Below are 16218 nucleotides of genomic sequence, written 5' to 3' on the forward strand. Positions count from 1 at the left end.
CTCAATTCCTGCAACAATATAAATGGGGACAAGATGGGTTGTACAGAGTCAAATGGGATAAATGGGTAATTAAACTGAAGGCAAGTTTTTTTTATACACTTAAACAAGATATGAGGAACTGGTCAAAGCTACAGGGAGTGCAGCAAGTTAGTCTAAGTGTGGAATGAGTTTATAGTCAGTTTCCATATAATTAAAGACTTGGGAGAAGCAGGATTTCACCCGCTATCTGAAGTAGAGGTACGTTTATGTTTATTGAAATTTGATAAGAGTGCTAAGCTTTGTCAAGTCATAGCAGTTTACATTAAAAACTCTCAAATGTAAAGAAAGGAACTCCATCACAAACAGGACAGACCTATCCATACATGCCAAGTATACTAGATATCACACACACTTAGGGGGTCTTTTACAAAGGTTGGTAGCATATTTAGTGCATGCTAATGATTAGCACACACTACACACGCCACACAAATTATATGGGTATCTCTAGCGTTTAGTGCATGCTATAAAAACGCCCTTTCCCCTCCTCCTATCTTGTAGTGGAAGGTCACAGTTCTGGTCAAAGGCCTGTACAAAAAAAATATGTTTTTTTGTTAACAGTATTTTAAACCGTCTTACAAAGCTTGTTCCCTAACAGAACTGGGAAGGTTATGCCATAAATTAGGTACTAACCAAAAACAAAACAAATCAAAACACGCTTTCTCGAGTGGCAGCTTTTCGTGCTGTAGCAACAGACAGGATCCATTCGGTGATCATTTACAGATGGTTGGTACATATGGTACTGCTAATGAAGCAAATACACAGGGATGTATTCATAATATGCCCAATGTATGTGCAAGTACCAACCAACAGCTTAAAGTGTATTTGATATCTCAGGGGGCTATGTTAGTGGCGTTGGAACTTGGGTTCGAAATAGTTTTCCAGTCCTTAAATCATTATATGGCTCTCCTATTAGCCATGAGTGCAGCCTTCTTAGGCGTGAGCTGCAGTGGGAATGAGACGAGCAAGAGGTCTGTACTACGTGCAGTGATTCCGCCGCTCCGCAGGATGGCGCCAAACACTTGCCTGGTGGCTTTCGCTCGAGCTGTCTCTCTTACCCTGCGAGCGACTGCTCTCTCTCTCTGCCGGTTGTGTCAGTGTGTATGTGTTCAGGATTGCAGAGCGTCTCTCTTCTCCTCTGGTCGTTTTCAGTGACGCGGCCCCTTTCTCCGCCTCACCCGTAGTCGCTCTGGCTTCTCTGGACGGGCTTTATCTTTCTAGCCTCGAGAATGAGTTTTACAGCCAGGTGCTGGAGGACCTGGAGCGTTTCCGACTGGAAGAGAATCAGAAAAAGTAAGAAACGTGCCCCACCGTTGTCCTGCAGGAAGCCCCAGGCGCAAAAGCGGGGCAGGGACAGACATTTGGGAAGGGGTCCACCAGCAGGCTTGTCTCCTCCCCCCTCCCCCGCCTTGAAGATCCAGAGCAATCAGTGTGCTTAACTGTCCTGAGGACAAATGTCAAGAGTAACACGATAGACGTGGGCAGAAAAAAACCAAATGAACTATCCAGGCTGCACAGTTTTTCTGTCTACTGTACAGGACAGATGTCAGCTGCTAGTCGTGTCAATTCATATTTCAGTCACAGTTGCTGTGGTCTTTCTGTTTGGATCCTAGGTAGATAAACATAGAAGATCCTAGTCTGATCTCTGCATAGCATCCTTTCTGAGTGCTGTGATTTTATTGTTTTTATTGCATAGCCCCTTAGTATGATTGTGTCTTTCATATGTTTTCTTGGAGTTCCCTTTTCTTTTATGTGATATGTGAACCACCTTGACTTGTACGGTCAATAAGGTGGTATATGAAGTTCCACAACATTACTGCTGGTCAGAGAAGAAGAAAATGGGATTTGATATAGCACCTTTCTGTGGTTACAATCAAAGCAGTTTAACATTAATTAATTTATTCATGAAATTTACACCCCACATTAGCCCGAAATAGACTCACTTTGTACTCCTGGTGTTAACTATACAGATCCTGATGATAAAACTTCCCCCACCTCCATTGTTCTAAATGTAATCATGTTATTTTATTCCTGAGGTATTCTGCACTGCAAAATTCCTTTACAGCTGGATGTGTGAATGTGGCAATGTAAACAATTGGCTCAGCAGGCCAGCAGCAGTAGGTGGAGGCAGTGCAGCGCTGTGCCCAAAAGAGAGAGGCTCCATAACCAGTGTAATGAGAGCAGGTGCTTTTGCCTTGGAGCATCATGTGGCTGTCAGTATGTGAGCAGCTTAGTGTCCCACAGTCTTGTGTTGTTTTTGTAAGACTTTGGCAATAGCTCACCTACTTCAGTAGACTATATACAGTGATGGTAGTGTCTTTTTCAATGAAAACATATGCTGGAACCAACATCAGACTTTGGACTTTATGATGTTTCAGTATTCTTTAAACAGCTGCTGTTGTAAACTATGGTTGGAAGGCAAGTTAGGATCTATATCATTTTGAACCTGGTCCCAGCTTATGTTTTCATTGGGGGGAAAAAAAGTCATTGCTGTCATTGTATTTAAGGCCTGAAGCAAGCATGTGCTGAAACATGGCCATTTGAGTTTTATGTCGTTTTAAATAGAGAGGTGTGGTAGCCGTGTTAGTCCACTCTTAAAGGTTATCAATAGAAATCAAACAAAAGAAAATAAGATTATACCTTTTTTATTGGACATAACTTAATACATTTCTTGATTAGCTTTCGTTTTAATAAATTATTCAGTTTGGACCTTAACTTTCTTTTACTGACTAGGGATTCTTATTTGACAGTCCACAAAGCCCAAGAGGAGTGGTAGGAAGCGCTGATTTCTCTCACCTGCTGACATCCATGGCCACAACCATGAAACATATGTTACCATGAGTATTAGCAACTGCAAGGAGTCAACACTGCCTGCTGCTCAGAGCTCCCCTTGGATTTATTTAAATGGTTGATAACCCATTTTGGCTCAGTGTGTTCCAAAATTGTTTTAGAAATCTAGGGTGGAACTAAAAATTTGAACAAAAACAGGTTAAGCACCCATTCCTGAAAAGGATCATGTCATTTACAGTAAAGTTATTCAGTTCAAAATCCAAATATCATTGTATATTATCAGAGAACCATATTCCTGCCCATCCCAACATTATCCACATTGCCATGCCTCCTCCCCAAGCCAGTTTAAATCCCAAATGCAGGGGGAAATAAGTGGGCCACCACCTTCCTAACAATGAAAACAATCTGCTCGATGTATGTCCAGTAGAATAGAATTTCACAGAACAGGTGCCATATGACTGAATTCCTGCTGTCTTAGCTTCATGATCCTGACCTGTGGAAACTCATTATCTGCCTTGGCTGATAAGTGGGAAAACAGTTTTTTTTTCCAGTATGCTGACCTCTCACCATCAAGCATCCTATGAACCAGAGTTTTCCTAATGTGAATACTCCCTTCTTCAAGTATGGATGACACTTGATCTTTCACTGTTCTTGCCATCAGTAGCTTAGCAGTTGTATCCTGCAGCAGATCTGCAGTTGACTGATACTTCAACCGTAAAACCCTGATACAAAGAATTACAATAATCTTAGTAGTCACCATGGAATAAATAATAAGTCTTTATGTGTAAGCAGTAGACAAAGCTACTGAATCATATACAGACAACCAAAAGTGGCTCAAAATCAACAAAATTATGTGACTCAAGGGCAATCAATAGAAATAGAATAAAATAAAACATAGAAAAGAAAATAAGATGATACCTTTTTTTATTGGACTAACAATACATTTTTTTGATTAGCTTTCAAAGGTAGCCCTTCTTCATCAGATCAGAAATAAGCAAATGTTAGTAAATAACAGTATTTATAAGTGAAACATCAAAGCATTTCAGTGACAGTCTAACAAGATGAGGGTGGGTTAGGTGAGGGACAGGGAGGGTTGGGTGGATGAGGGACAGGGAGATGTGCATGGCGGTAAAAGACTACCATATTACCATGCACTAACATGCATTAATGCATGCTATTTACCTTGGGTACCATTTTGTACAACAAGCAGTGAGTGAGCCTGGAAAAAAACCCAGGGCTGCCCAATAGTAGGGGCTTGCTGTCAAAATAAGGTGCTCTCTATCTGAAATCTTTCTCTCCTCCTGTTGGAGGAATAGTTAGTTGATAACCTACCTGGATTAATCAATGAAAACCAGAATTAATTATGATGCACTTACTGTACCAGGGGAATACAAAAACAAAATCGTTCGAAAGTTTGCATCCATGAGGTAGAATGTTTTTTTGATTTTCAAGTTTAAATGAATTACAGCTCAAAGACAGCAATTATATTGTTTGATTTTTATCAATATAATTTTCAGAATTTTAAAATACCATGTGCAGAATGTTTTTAATTATTATTATTTTGTGAGTATGTAGAATTCCCCCAGGGATGCCATCTCTAGGCAGTAAAGTTATAAAAGGAAAGATTTTGCAGGGAGCAACACTTCCTCAAAACAGCTGTGCTCTCAGTAAGTCTGCAAGCTGGCTGTAAAATTGAAGTGAATTGTCCTTAGCCATCCTGGTATGCATTAAAAATTAGTTATCTGTTGCTACGCTACTTCGATATCGAGAAGTAAATAGTTAACATATGTTAACAGGTAATAGTTTTGGCCTGGCATAACACTAATGCATATTTCATTTCCTACCATTTCTTGACCTCTTGTCCTTAAATAAAGGTTTTTGTGCCAGGTAGCTAGGACACTTCCTGTCCATGCTCATGGTACTTTTCGCATGCTCTCTTGCCATTATGGTTTTGGTTGAGACCAGAGAGAAATCTTGACCTTGCTAATATTGGTGTCATGGCCAAGCAATGAGGGACAGAGAGCAGAAAAGCCAGACAGAAAGCAAGCTGAGCAAACACTTAGTAATGAACGTGCATTTCTCTGAATTATTTCGCTGTGTAGCAATATGGCTTTTGGGGTGTTCGTGTGCAGCTGCACAAGTCAGAAATTAAAATCAGCTTTTCTTGCACCTGTACTTGAATTTTGTGTCCAGTAATAGTTACTCAAGAATATTTCCTACAAATCCTAGTCCATTTTCTATGTGCAGTAACTGAATGTATTTTTTTTTTAACTAATGTAGCTAGTAACCGCAACAGGAGATGAGTCAGAAGTCTCAAAGCATCAGAATGCCAACTGTCTCATTGCCCCTGTGGGAGTTTAGTGTTCAGAGAGACAGTCTGAAGCTGGGGTGTTTCATGTTTTCTTTTGTTACTTTGCCCATAACTTGCCTTTTCTTGTTTTCCCAGAGTGCTCCTCTTTCCTCCTCTGACCAGTCGTCTGAGATACATAACCCACCGAATCACTGAAACATTCAACTCCTTAAGCAGCTTTTCTGTTGGGGAAGGTTGGAAGAGGAGAACTGTTGTTTGCCATCTAAATGTCAGGTAATCTTAGAGAAACTGGCACTTGTCTTAGAGGCGATGAAATTGTGGATTAGTGTGTAACTTCAGTAGGAAGAGCAGGAGACAGTAGCCTTTCCAAAATTAAGCAATATTGTTGCTGATTAGAAAAATAGTTGTCTTGATGTAGTAATTAACTAAAGAGTTGTTTTTTGATATCACCGAAAAGGGAAAATTTTTAAATGTGAAAAGCAGAAAGAGGTTTTGTTTGTGCAGCATTTTTTTGGCATACCATAAGATTTAAGAACTGCCAGAATGTGTCAACCTGAAGCACCATATAATCCAGAGTTCTGTCTTTGATGGTAGCAAGCGCATGTGCTTGGAAGAAGTATTTGAATAAAGGGCTTTCATAGAGTTGTCCTTTTGCTTTCAAGGTGATTGAATTAACTTTTATCTCCTGCTGCCTTTTTTAAATATTAGATTGCCTGATCAAGAAGATGTTACTCACAGTATTGGCACTACCATGCACCAAACTCCAAATCGCCACCAGAAAAGGTACCATGGTGCCAGGGGCTCAGATTCTACAGTGGCAGAGCATCAGCCTGGCACTGGTCCACCCAACAGAGGATCCCAAAGAAGCAGAGGAAGACGACGTTTCAATAAGAGACCAGATCAAGCTCTGTATGTTCCCCCCAGGAGAAGCCAAAAACTAGATGCAGGGGGACAGAAGAATGAGCTTGGAGTAGGAATGGAGCCAGCCACTGAAGCAGTAGACAAGGAAGAAACCTGCCTCAGAGGAAAATTAGAGGAAGATCTGGATAATAAGGATTATGCGCAAGATAACCAGGGCTTGCTCAGCTCATCCAGTGGAGTGACAAAGTGTGAAGAAGATGTGCAGTTCCCAAGTGCAAACACTGGTGAAGAACATTCGGAGACTGAAAGCAGCAGGATTCTGGGGGAGAGTACAGAAATAACAGCACTAGCTGATGGCATGGGCATGCCAGAGCAAGGGAATCAGGGGGAGAACTGCATCGTGGCAGCAGCAGCAACAGGGGAGGTGGAGTGTATCAGAGACTTACCTTTAGACAGTGGAACACTGGAATCCTCTACAGCAGGTGACGAGGAAAAAGAAACAGATGAGGATGGCGCTGATCAGCTATTAAAAGAGGTAACATTAAAACCAAGATGGTCAACAGAACCTGCTGAGGAATATCTTCACAGACAGGCGCTATGGCCTTACCAAAGGGGGGTGTCTTATACCCCTTGTAAGGAAATTAAAACAGAGAGGTTAAGGAAGGCACTGAAAGAAGCCATTTTAAGATCTGAAAAGTTAATATTTTATTTTTGGTCAGCTCCCTGAGGGGTCCTTTTACTAAGGTGTGCTGAAAAATGGCCTGTGGTAGTGTGGGGGTGTGTTTTGGCTGCGCAGATCCTCAGCGTGCCTGCAAAAAATGCCTTTTTAAAATTTTTGCTGAAAATGGATGTGCGACAAAATAAAACTTGGCACGCATCCATTTTGGGTATGAAACCTTACCGCCAGCCATTGACCTATCAGTAAGATCTCATGCGTTAACCGGGCTGTAATGACCTACGCGCATCAAATGCCACTTGGCACACATAGCGGACAGGCACCAGAAAATAAAAATTATTTTTCTGAATTGCGTATCAGACGCTTGACTCCAAATTGGCGCACATTGGGCGTCCATAGATGCTTATACAGCTTAGTAAAAGGGCCCCTGAGTGTTGGATTGTGCTCTCCAGTGGAGAATCACTGTAGTGTAGAATGATACACCGTCTTTCTTCATACTTCCTCTAGTGTAAAGGGATCTGCTGGTGGGAGTGAGAGGCAGTACTCGGAGTAGGTAAGATGCCATCTTTAGGCGCCAGACTCAGTTTGATGTGCATAGGTAGATTCAACAGGAATTCAAAAAGAATTTGCAAGAATTGCTGACTCACTTTTAACAAATAAATTAATTTCATTAAATTCCTGTGAATTTGACATCTAATAAAATATAAAACATGATTATGATGCTCATTTAATTAAAGAAACTTGTCTACTTAACTGGTTCAGAAAATTGGCATGGTTTGAAATGCTAGGTGAGGCTGTTTAGGATTAAAATATGTACGTTATTGGGCTAACATTTTAACCATTTATTTTCACGTCCTGTAGTTCATATGTTTTAGCATACTATGGTACTGGGTATGACTGGTTTACAAATGGGAACTACATACCCAGGGCAGTGCCATCTATTCATGGGGCAGTGGCTTAAAATGGGTTATGTTTGCATTTACTGTGATAGTACTGAGCCTAACTCCTAAGCCAGGGTATATGATCTCACTTCTAACTCTCACTGTAGTACTTGCATCATGCCAAAGAGAGCTTCCTTCTGGAGTTTGTAAAATGCAACATGCGTTACATTAATTGGACAGTTATATCCCACACTGGCCTCACGAGTTCAGTGTGGCTCACAATTGTAAAAAGAAGGACAAAATGATTGGGCATGCCCAGAAAAGAAACAAAATGTTTCACTCTGATCTCATTTGGTTACCACAGACTTCTGAAATAGAGGTTTTTAACATCTTATGAAACTTTACATAATTGGTTGAATCACTAAAGGTAACATGTTCCACCATTTGACTGATAAGTAAAGAAACAATTTTCCTCAATTTGGACAAAGCATAACCATTCATGGGTCCAAATTTGATCAATGTATGGTTCGTGGAGTAACATTTTGTAATTTCCACTGTATTTATTCATTGGCCACTTGTTTTTCTTTGTTCACTGATCTCTTTAAAGATTTTTTTTCTCTTGTTCCACAGATTCAGTTGTTTCCTTCCCTGCTTGTGCTGTTGGGTTCTTAGTGATTCCTTGTGTTCGTTGGAATGCTTGTAGAAGTGCAGTAATGGAGATGGATTCTGGACATTTAGTTTTATACTACAATACGTCACGGGCAGGAGGCTTCTGATTAGCTGCCTCTCAACATTTCCTTTCTGGCCACAAGTGTTCGTCCTTCCATAAAACACAAGGCTCAAGCCATTCCTTATTTTAGTCACCAGGTTTTTATTAGGGCTTCAAACCTTAAACACAAACTTGGTTTCCACTGCCCAATTAACCCTGCAGTATCCATACCAAAGTTGGCATCAGTCTGTCTGCACAGTCTCTCCTCTGGGCTTCCTTTCCTTTAGGCCAGCTGTAGCCCCCCCCAGAATTATCTCCACTGGGGTTTTAGAGCCATCGCTCTCGCTCCTGCACCCATTAATCTTTTTTCCACTTTGTTGTTTACATTTCTGAGGCAAATTTGTTCCCTTCAGGCTTTTTCACAGTTAACAAACAATTCCCTACACAAATCTCTCGAAACATAGCCCTGACTTTTTACTTCTCAACCATAAAGGCTGGGGCAGCTTCCTCCCTTGCTGAGTCCTTGCACACTGGCCCGCCCTCCAGGCTGCTCTATGAACAACCACAACCGAGTTCTGTTATGAGTCAGAGGAATTAGCAATATTTGCTGAACATAAGGGACCTAAAAAGTCATTTAAGCTAATATTGTATTGCTGCAGACTACAATTATTAATTCTAATAACTCCAGCTTAGTACAAAGGATACATTTAGGTAAATCTTACTCTTAGTTCTGCTCTCTAGAAAATATATGTATCGGTGAGATTTCCCATGTTACCTGTAAAATAATGCTTATGAAACTGACTTCTGCAGGACTTGATGACTGGCCAGACCATGTGCTCTAGAGCAGACTTCTCAGATCAGACTGGTTTTGCAGAGTATGTTGGCATTTTCTTTGTTCTGGATCATTATATCTTTTGCAGCTTGTCTGTGAAACTTTCTACTTGGGATTTTTGGCACGATTGTGTTTTCACCAGCAACACGTCTGCAGTTCTTTTGGAAGAACAAGAGAATAACAGGAGAGCAGCCTCATGAATCTGCATGTGCTTGTTAATCTTTGATCTCTCACTAGAATCAACATACTTGGCAACTGCCAGCTTCCATAGTTAGCATAAACTGTTGTCTGTGGCCTTGGCCTAAATATTTATTGTTATTTTTTTATTTATTTATTGCATTTGTATCCCACATTTTCTCACCTATTTGCAGGCTCAAAATGGCTTACATAATGACCGTGATGGTGATCGCCATTTCCAGTATGGCAGATACAGAGTGACAATGTTGAGGTTCTTGTATGATAAACACATCAGGTAATATGGAAGAAGGGTTGAGTTGTGAAAAATTTGAGTCTTAGTTTCATTAAGTTGTGAGATTGAGTCATTTAGGTTGGGTCATTAGGGTATGCCTTTTTGAATAAGTAAGTTTTTAGTGATTTCCGAAAGTTTGATAGGTCGTGAGTTGTTTTCAAGATGTATTGTATTGTGTTCCATAGTTATGTGCTTGTAAAGGAGAAGCTGGATGCGTAGGTTGATTTGTATTTAATTCTTTTGCAGCTTGGGTAGTGTAGGTTTAGGTATGTGCGTGTTGACCTCGTAGTGTTTCTGGTTGGAAGGTCAATGAGGTCTAGCATGTATCCCGGGGTCTCACCATAAATGATTTTATGCACTAGAGTATAGATTTTGAAGGTAATCCGCTCTTTGATCGGGAGCCAATGTAGTTTCTCGCGTAGGGGTTTGGCACTTTCGTATTTCGTTTTTCCAAAAATTAGTCTGGCTGCAGTGTTTTGAGCAGTTTGTAGTTTCTTTGTGATTTGTTCTTTGCATCCCATGTAGATTGCATTACAATAGTCTAGGTGACTTAGTACCATTGATTGTACTAAGTTGCAGAATATTGCCCACGGGAAGAAAGGTTTTATTCGTTTGAGTTTCCACATTGATTGGAACATTTTCCTTGTTGTATTTTTCGATTGGGTTTCTAGCGTGAGGTTTCGATCGATGATAACTCCAATAATTTTTAGGTTGTCAGAAACAGGGAGGATGTAATCTGGGGTGGTAATATTGATGAGTTTGCTGGTGTTGTATTGGGATGTAAGGATGAGACAGTGTGTTTTCTCTGCGTTTAGTTTTAGTTGGAAAGCATCTGCCCATGAGTTCATGATTTGCAGGCCGAGTTCGGTTTCGTTGATGATTTCTGTTGGGTTGTGTTTAAAGGGGATGTATATCATGACATCAACTGTAAATTAAGAGGCCAGTTCTATAAGGATGCCTAGATTTAGGTGCCTGTAGGGCGCTCATTAGGAGCTTATCCTGCAAAGGAAAGTAGGTACCCTTCACCTCAGACAAATTTGTTTCCACCCTCAGTATTGCACTTAAACCTCTTTTACCTGCCTTGGTGGAGCTTTGCCAGTTAACTTGGTTACACTTGATCTGTCTCTACTTTTCATCTGGTTGATCACAGGTTTCACATTTTTTATTTTCATTGATGACATACATCTTTTGGTGCCCATTGACTCCTATATGTCTGACTCTTGGCTCTGAACTTTCTTTGAAACAGGACATTATTGCAGAGTAGCTTACAGATAACAAACTGAAACTTGGAGTGCAACTATTCCTGCCCTTCCCTCCCTCACTATTCAGGGTGCTCCCATCTTGTTGAAGGATTCTATTTGTGTCCTGGGTGTTACCTTAAATAAGTACCTGAATTTCGATTCACAGATCTCTAACATTATACAAAAATCTTTTGTTACATTGAGAACTTTTTGTAGTCCACTCCTTTTAGACTTCAGCGCATTGCATCTACTTCTTGGTTCTTTGGTTCTGTCCTGGTTTCCATTACTGCAACTCCTTTATCAAGGCTGCAATCTCTCGCAAATTAGAATTGCAACTGCTTCAAAATACTTCAGTTAAGCTTCTTCATTGTGCTAAATGTTTTGATAGGGTAACTCCCCTGTTACATTCGAAACACTGGCTCCTTGTTTCTTACGGTTTCCTGTTTAAGATACTCATTCTTGCTTTCCTTTTTTTTTTTTTTTTTTATAAACTCCAGGATCCCATTTCTCCACAGTGCTCTTATCCCATATCCCCCCACCCAACGTTTTTTCGTTCTGCTCAGCATAATATGTCGATTATTCCATCACATTATCATATCAGACTTCATCATGCTCGATAATTCTTTTTTAGTGTTGTAGCACCTTCTCTTTGAAACCATTTGCCCTTGAATATTCACCTTGAACTCTTTTACAAAATTGAAGTCTTCCTTAAAGACTTTTTACTTCTTTAAGCTTTCCCCCCAGACCAATGATTTGGAGTCTTTCGGCATTAATGGTTAGCCTTTTATCACTGAACCTTGTCCTCCTACCTTCCTTTTGTTTCTTAGTATGTTTAATTTTGTATTTCTTTGTTTTTATGTTATTGACTTCAAATTTGTAACCTAGGACCACCATCCCTTTCTTTCCCTGTGGAATCTACTGTCGGCTTTGTATCTTTTTGTTTTCTTTTTTAAACCAATTAAACATTCCTTATAATTTTGTGGTATATCAAATAAAGGTGAACCAAAAAGAAAAATGTGTGTATTGTTGAAATTCCTGTCCTTACACTGCTACTGGAAATGTCTCCATTCAGTGCAGGTTAGCAGTGTTTGTACTTTTACCTACACACTGGGAGGGCAGTTTTCAAATAGCCCATTTTGTGGATAAAACAGTGCTTTACACACAGAAATGGCTTTGGAAATTGTTCTCCCCATTACTGGAAAATAAAGATGCAAAAATAGATCTTTATAATGAATGCATACATTCTCCTTTTACAGATTGCAACTCGCTTGACAGAGAAGGATATCGGCATCGAGAAGCCACAGTTTGACTACTCCACCTATTGCGATGTGACAGAAAATGAAGATAAGTTTGGCCATATCATTGAGATATTTGACTTTGCACCAGCACTTCGAACTGAGGATCTTATGGAAGCATTTACTGAATTCCAGTGAGTGCTTGTCACATTTCAGCAAATTTGCACCAAACTCTTGGCAGTCACCAGAAATCTAGAATGATATTGTGGGCTTGATTAATTGGATACTAATTTTAATTTGGAACACAAAAGATGCAGGGCCAGCCTAAGGGTATCGAATGCCCTAAGCCAATCTTGTCCAACCTTTTTCTATCGGGGGCCACATTTTATATTTTGTAATATTCAGAGGGCCAAATTACGTACACGCATGCACACTCTCTCTTTGAGAATCTTGCACTCACATGCTTTCTGAGAACACCCAGTGTCTCTCTTTCTTTCTTTTACCCCTACTCTCCATGCTTTACCAAGTCTTTCTCTCTTTCTCATGCCCCCCCCCCAGTCTTCATCCAATCTCTCTCTCTCTCTCTTGTAGCCCCCCCCCCCCCCTTCACCCCCAATCCCAGCCTTCACCCAGTCTTTTTCCCCTCATCTGGCTTCAGTGACAAAAGCTCAGTGGGATTCCTGGTTCCTCCACTTTGACTCAGCAGTCTGCAAGCTTGAACCATGCGATGCCAGAAGTTTGGGTTGGTCACATGGTTTAAAGACTTGAAACTACAAGACCAACCTGAACTTCTGGCACCACATGACTCAAGCTTGCAAACAGCCAAATCACAGCGGGGGAAGCAGAAATCCCGCTGAGCTCCTGAGGACCATGTAAAAACTCTTGGTGGGCCAGGTTTTAGCCCATGAGCCATAGGTTAGACAAGCCTGCCCTAGGCAAACCTTAAGCCACTTGCTCCACCCCATAGTTCATCATCTTCCCTTATATAAACCCATCTCAAGTCCATCATCTTCCCTTCCCACTTCTAGGTTGTTGCCGACACCCCTTACCTCCTCCTATGCCAATCCTGAGCTTAAAAAAGACCATGCTGGGTGGGCCCTGTAAGTATACCCCCATGCGTCAGTGTCTTGTCCTTTGACGACAAGAAGTCTTCCTTGGAGAGGGGAAGGGAAGAAAAGAGCAGACCTTATTGTAGAAAAACAGTCTTTAATGTAATGTTTCAAAGCTCCCAGGACTTGCAGACGAGTAGCCAACATGGCCGTGTTTTGCCAGAAGTAGATGCATCAGGGACAATAGAAACCAGCTGATGCTAACCTACAAACTCCACCAACGCTGATTAATGCCATGTTGGGCATTCATTTGCAAGTCCTGGGAGCTTTGAAACAACCCATTAAAGACTGTTTTTCTATAATAAGATCTGCTCTTTTCTTCTGTTCCATGGTGGATCTTGTAGACTGGTTGTCTTCTTGTTTTCTTACCCTTGGAGAGGGGAAGGTCAAGGCAGGGCTTCAGCAGGTGCCTATACTTACAGGACACACAGTGCTCACTCTTCATTAAGCTAGGAGCTGGACTGGAGGACCGCTCTTATATGCACCCGAACCATTCTGCTATTCCCCAAAGCCACTCAAACATAAATTTTACTGTACTTAACTCTGTTTGCAAGTGTTTCACTAATCTGTAATGATTTGGTAAATCAAGAATTAGAGATAGAGACAATACACAAGGTTTGTTTTTTCAATGGTGTAACCACATAAATGGCCACACCATTTATGTCTCAGTATTCAGCAAGAAAGTTCTGCTTATTAGGCAAGAAGCTTCCCCATGGACCCAACAGAAGAAAATGTGCACTCGCCAACTTCACAATAGATCTTTCACTACCCGGGGGGGGGGGGGGGGGGGGGGGGGGGAATGTTTGCCACATTAAGTTTTTAGGGGGTAGTAGCCATTTCTGCACCTCTTTTCTCTACATCCTTCCTGTTCCCCAGGTCTGTAATCTTGTATTGAGATGGTTCCTTTCTCTCTGTTCTGCCTGGTTATCAGCTGTGTGTCTTTTTTTCTTTTGTATTTTGCTTACAGGGCTGAAGGCTTCCGGCTTCAGTGGGTGAATGATACACATGCCTTGGGAATATTCTCTAGTCAGACAGCAGGTACAGCTAACAAATACACTATATTTATCTTATATACCCTTCAATTATCTATGATGGACTTCTCGTCAGTGTACAGCTTAAAAATAAAAGAACTCTTCTCTTGAAGAGGAAATTACAAAAAATAAAAAAACAATCAGTCCTCTAAAATAATACTTCTTTCAAACTCCTCAAACTCAAGCATCACTAACTTATTAAAACTCATATAGACAAATGTTTAAGAGTTTCCGGAAGAGAAAGAGTGATATCACCTGTTTCCATATCATCAAGCTGATCAATCCATAGACTGGTGGGTTGTGTCCATCTACCAGCAGGTGGAGATAGAGAGCAAACTTTTGCCTCCCTATATGTGGTCATGTGCTGCCGGAAACTCCTCAGTATGTTCTCTATCTCAGCAGGTGGTGGTCACACACAGCAGCAGCTCTGGCTAGGCCTCCAAGCCTAATTTTTAGGTTTTGTTGAGTGCCTGGGGTTGAGGGCTCTTTTGAGCAAGTGCAAACCTGGTGGTGCCAGGTCCCTCCTTTTCTCCCCCCTCCCGCTGGCTCCGTTAAAAAAAAAAAAAAAAAAAAAAAAAAAATTTTGAACGGCCTTAAAGGCGTTTATTTCGACGTTTATTTAAGCGTCTATTGCAGCTACTCACTGAGACACCAGGTCGTTACAACTCGGAGCGGACAGCAGGTAATTTTACCTTTTTATAGCGGGCGGGGGTTCCCCGATTCTTCTCCTCGTGGCTCATGGCGTCGGAGGGCGAGGGCGCAAAGGGTCGCTCCCCGGGTCGCTCGAGCGCTTCTAGAGGGGATGCGGGGGTCTTCAAGCCGGATTCGCCCTTGGTGGGTGACAGTTTCGCGACCGATGCATGTCCCGGTCCTTCCTCCGGCGTGGCGGTTTTTCCCGCCATAAACGCCCATCCCCCGCCCCTCGCCTCCGCCATCTTGGCCGGCCACGCGGCTCGGACGGCTTCTTCTTGGGCCGCCCTTGAGGTTGGAGACATTAATGCCATGAACGCCCTTAATTTGGGCGACGGCACAGAAGCGGCTAAAGTTAAGAGCCGTTCTTCCCGCGCGGCTCCTTCGCGGAGTTTCGCGCCGGACGCCATTTTGGATGCGCAGCATGTCTCTCCCCCGCTATTGCGAGCGCCGGTTGAGAGCGCGCCTAGGGCTGTTGCCCAGGCTGCGGAGGTGCACGGTCTGGGGGGTTTCTCCCCCGAGTTTGTTTTGCTGCTGCATCGGGCCTTCCTCATGCACAACGCTGCCCCCGCTCCCTCCTCTGGTAAAGAGGTTGAGGTTCCCAGAGGTAAACGCCCTCGGGTTGATTCCCAGGCCTTGGAGGAATTTGTCTCCTCCGATGTAGATGAGGGCAGCGTGTCTGAGGTCTCCCAACGGTCCTTTGCGGATTCCTTGGTGGAGACGGATCCCCGCTCGGATGGAGCGGATGACCCCTCTGCAGCGCGGCTTTTTCGCCCGGAGGATTTGCCCGACCTGTTGTTACAGGCCATGGACACTTTGAAGATATCCTCTCCGGAGGACGTCTCTCCCTCAGCCCCTGTTGGCTCTGCCATTATGCTGGGGACTAAGCGCCCGCCTAGAACCTTCCACGTGCATGATGCCATGCACATCTTAATTTCGGCTCAATGGGATGTCCCAGAAGCGAGCCTTAAAGTGGCTAGGGCTATGTCCCGCCTCTATCCTTTGGCTGTGAGTGAACGTGAGGCCTATCTGTGGCCTACCGTGGATTCTTTAATCACTGCGGTGACTAAGAAAACGGCATTGCCGGTGGAAGGTGGCACGGCCCTAAAGGACGCCCAAGACAGGAGATTGGAGGCGGCTTTAAGGTCGTCCTTTGAGGCGGCTGCTTTAAGTTTGCAGGCCTCAGTTTGCGGCTCCTATGTGGCCAGGGCGTGCCTGACTATGGTGCAGCGGGCTTCCCCCTCGGATCATTTCTTGAGGAATGATTGGCCAGCCCTGGAATCGGGCTTAGCCTATTTGGCAGACTTGCTGTATGATGTCTTGAGAGCCTCAGCTAAAGGCATGGCT

The 16218-nt window shown here is 42.5% G+C and overlaps 1 protein-coding gene across 1 annotated transcript in view; it reads left to right on the plus strand.

Moving 5' to 3' along the window:
• R3HCC1 (R3H domain and coiled-coil containing 1) overlaps window positions 1–16218 on the plus strand; it is an 86732-nt gene that overhangs the window by 61136 nt on the left and 9378 nt on the right. Inside the window, exons 3-7 of the mRNA XM_030202502.1 lie at window positions 1044–1329; window positions 5273–5410; window positions 5846–6533; window positions 12063–12235; window positions 14118–14188. Coding sequence (XP_030058362.1) covers window positions 1044–1329; window positions 5273–5410; window positions 5846–6533; window positions 12063–12235; window positions 14118–14188 — 1356 coding nt within the window. The remainder of the gene's footprint in view (window positions 1–1043; window positions 1330–5272; window positions 5411–5845; window positions 6534–12062; window positions 12236–14117; window positions 14189–16218) is intronic.

The sequence above is a fragment of the Microcaecilia unicolor genome, chromosome 4, assembly GCF_901765095.1.
Source record: "Microcaecilia unicolor chromosome 4, aMicUni1.1, whole genome shotgun sequence".
In the NCBI taxonomy this organism is placed as follows: domain Eukaryota; kingdom Metazoa; phylum Chordata; class Amphibia; order Gymnophiona; family Siphonopidae; genus Microcaecilia; species Microcaecilia unicolor.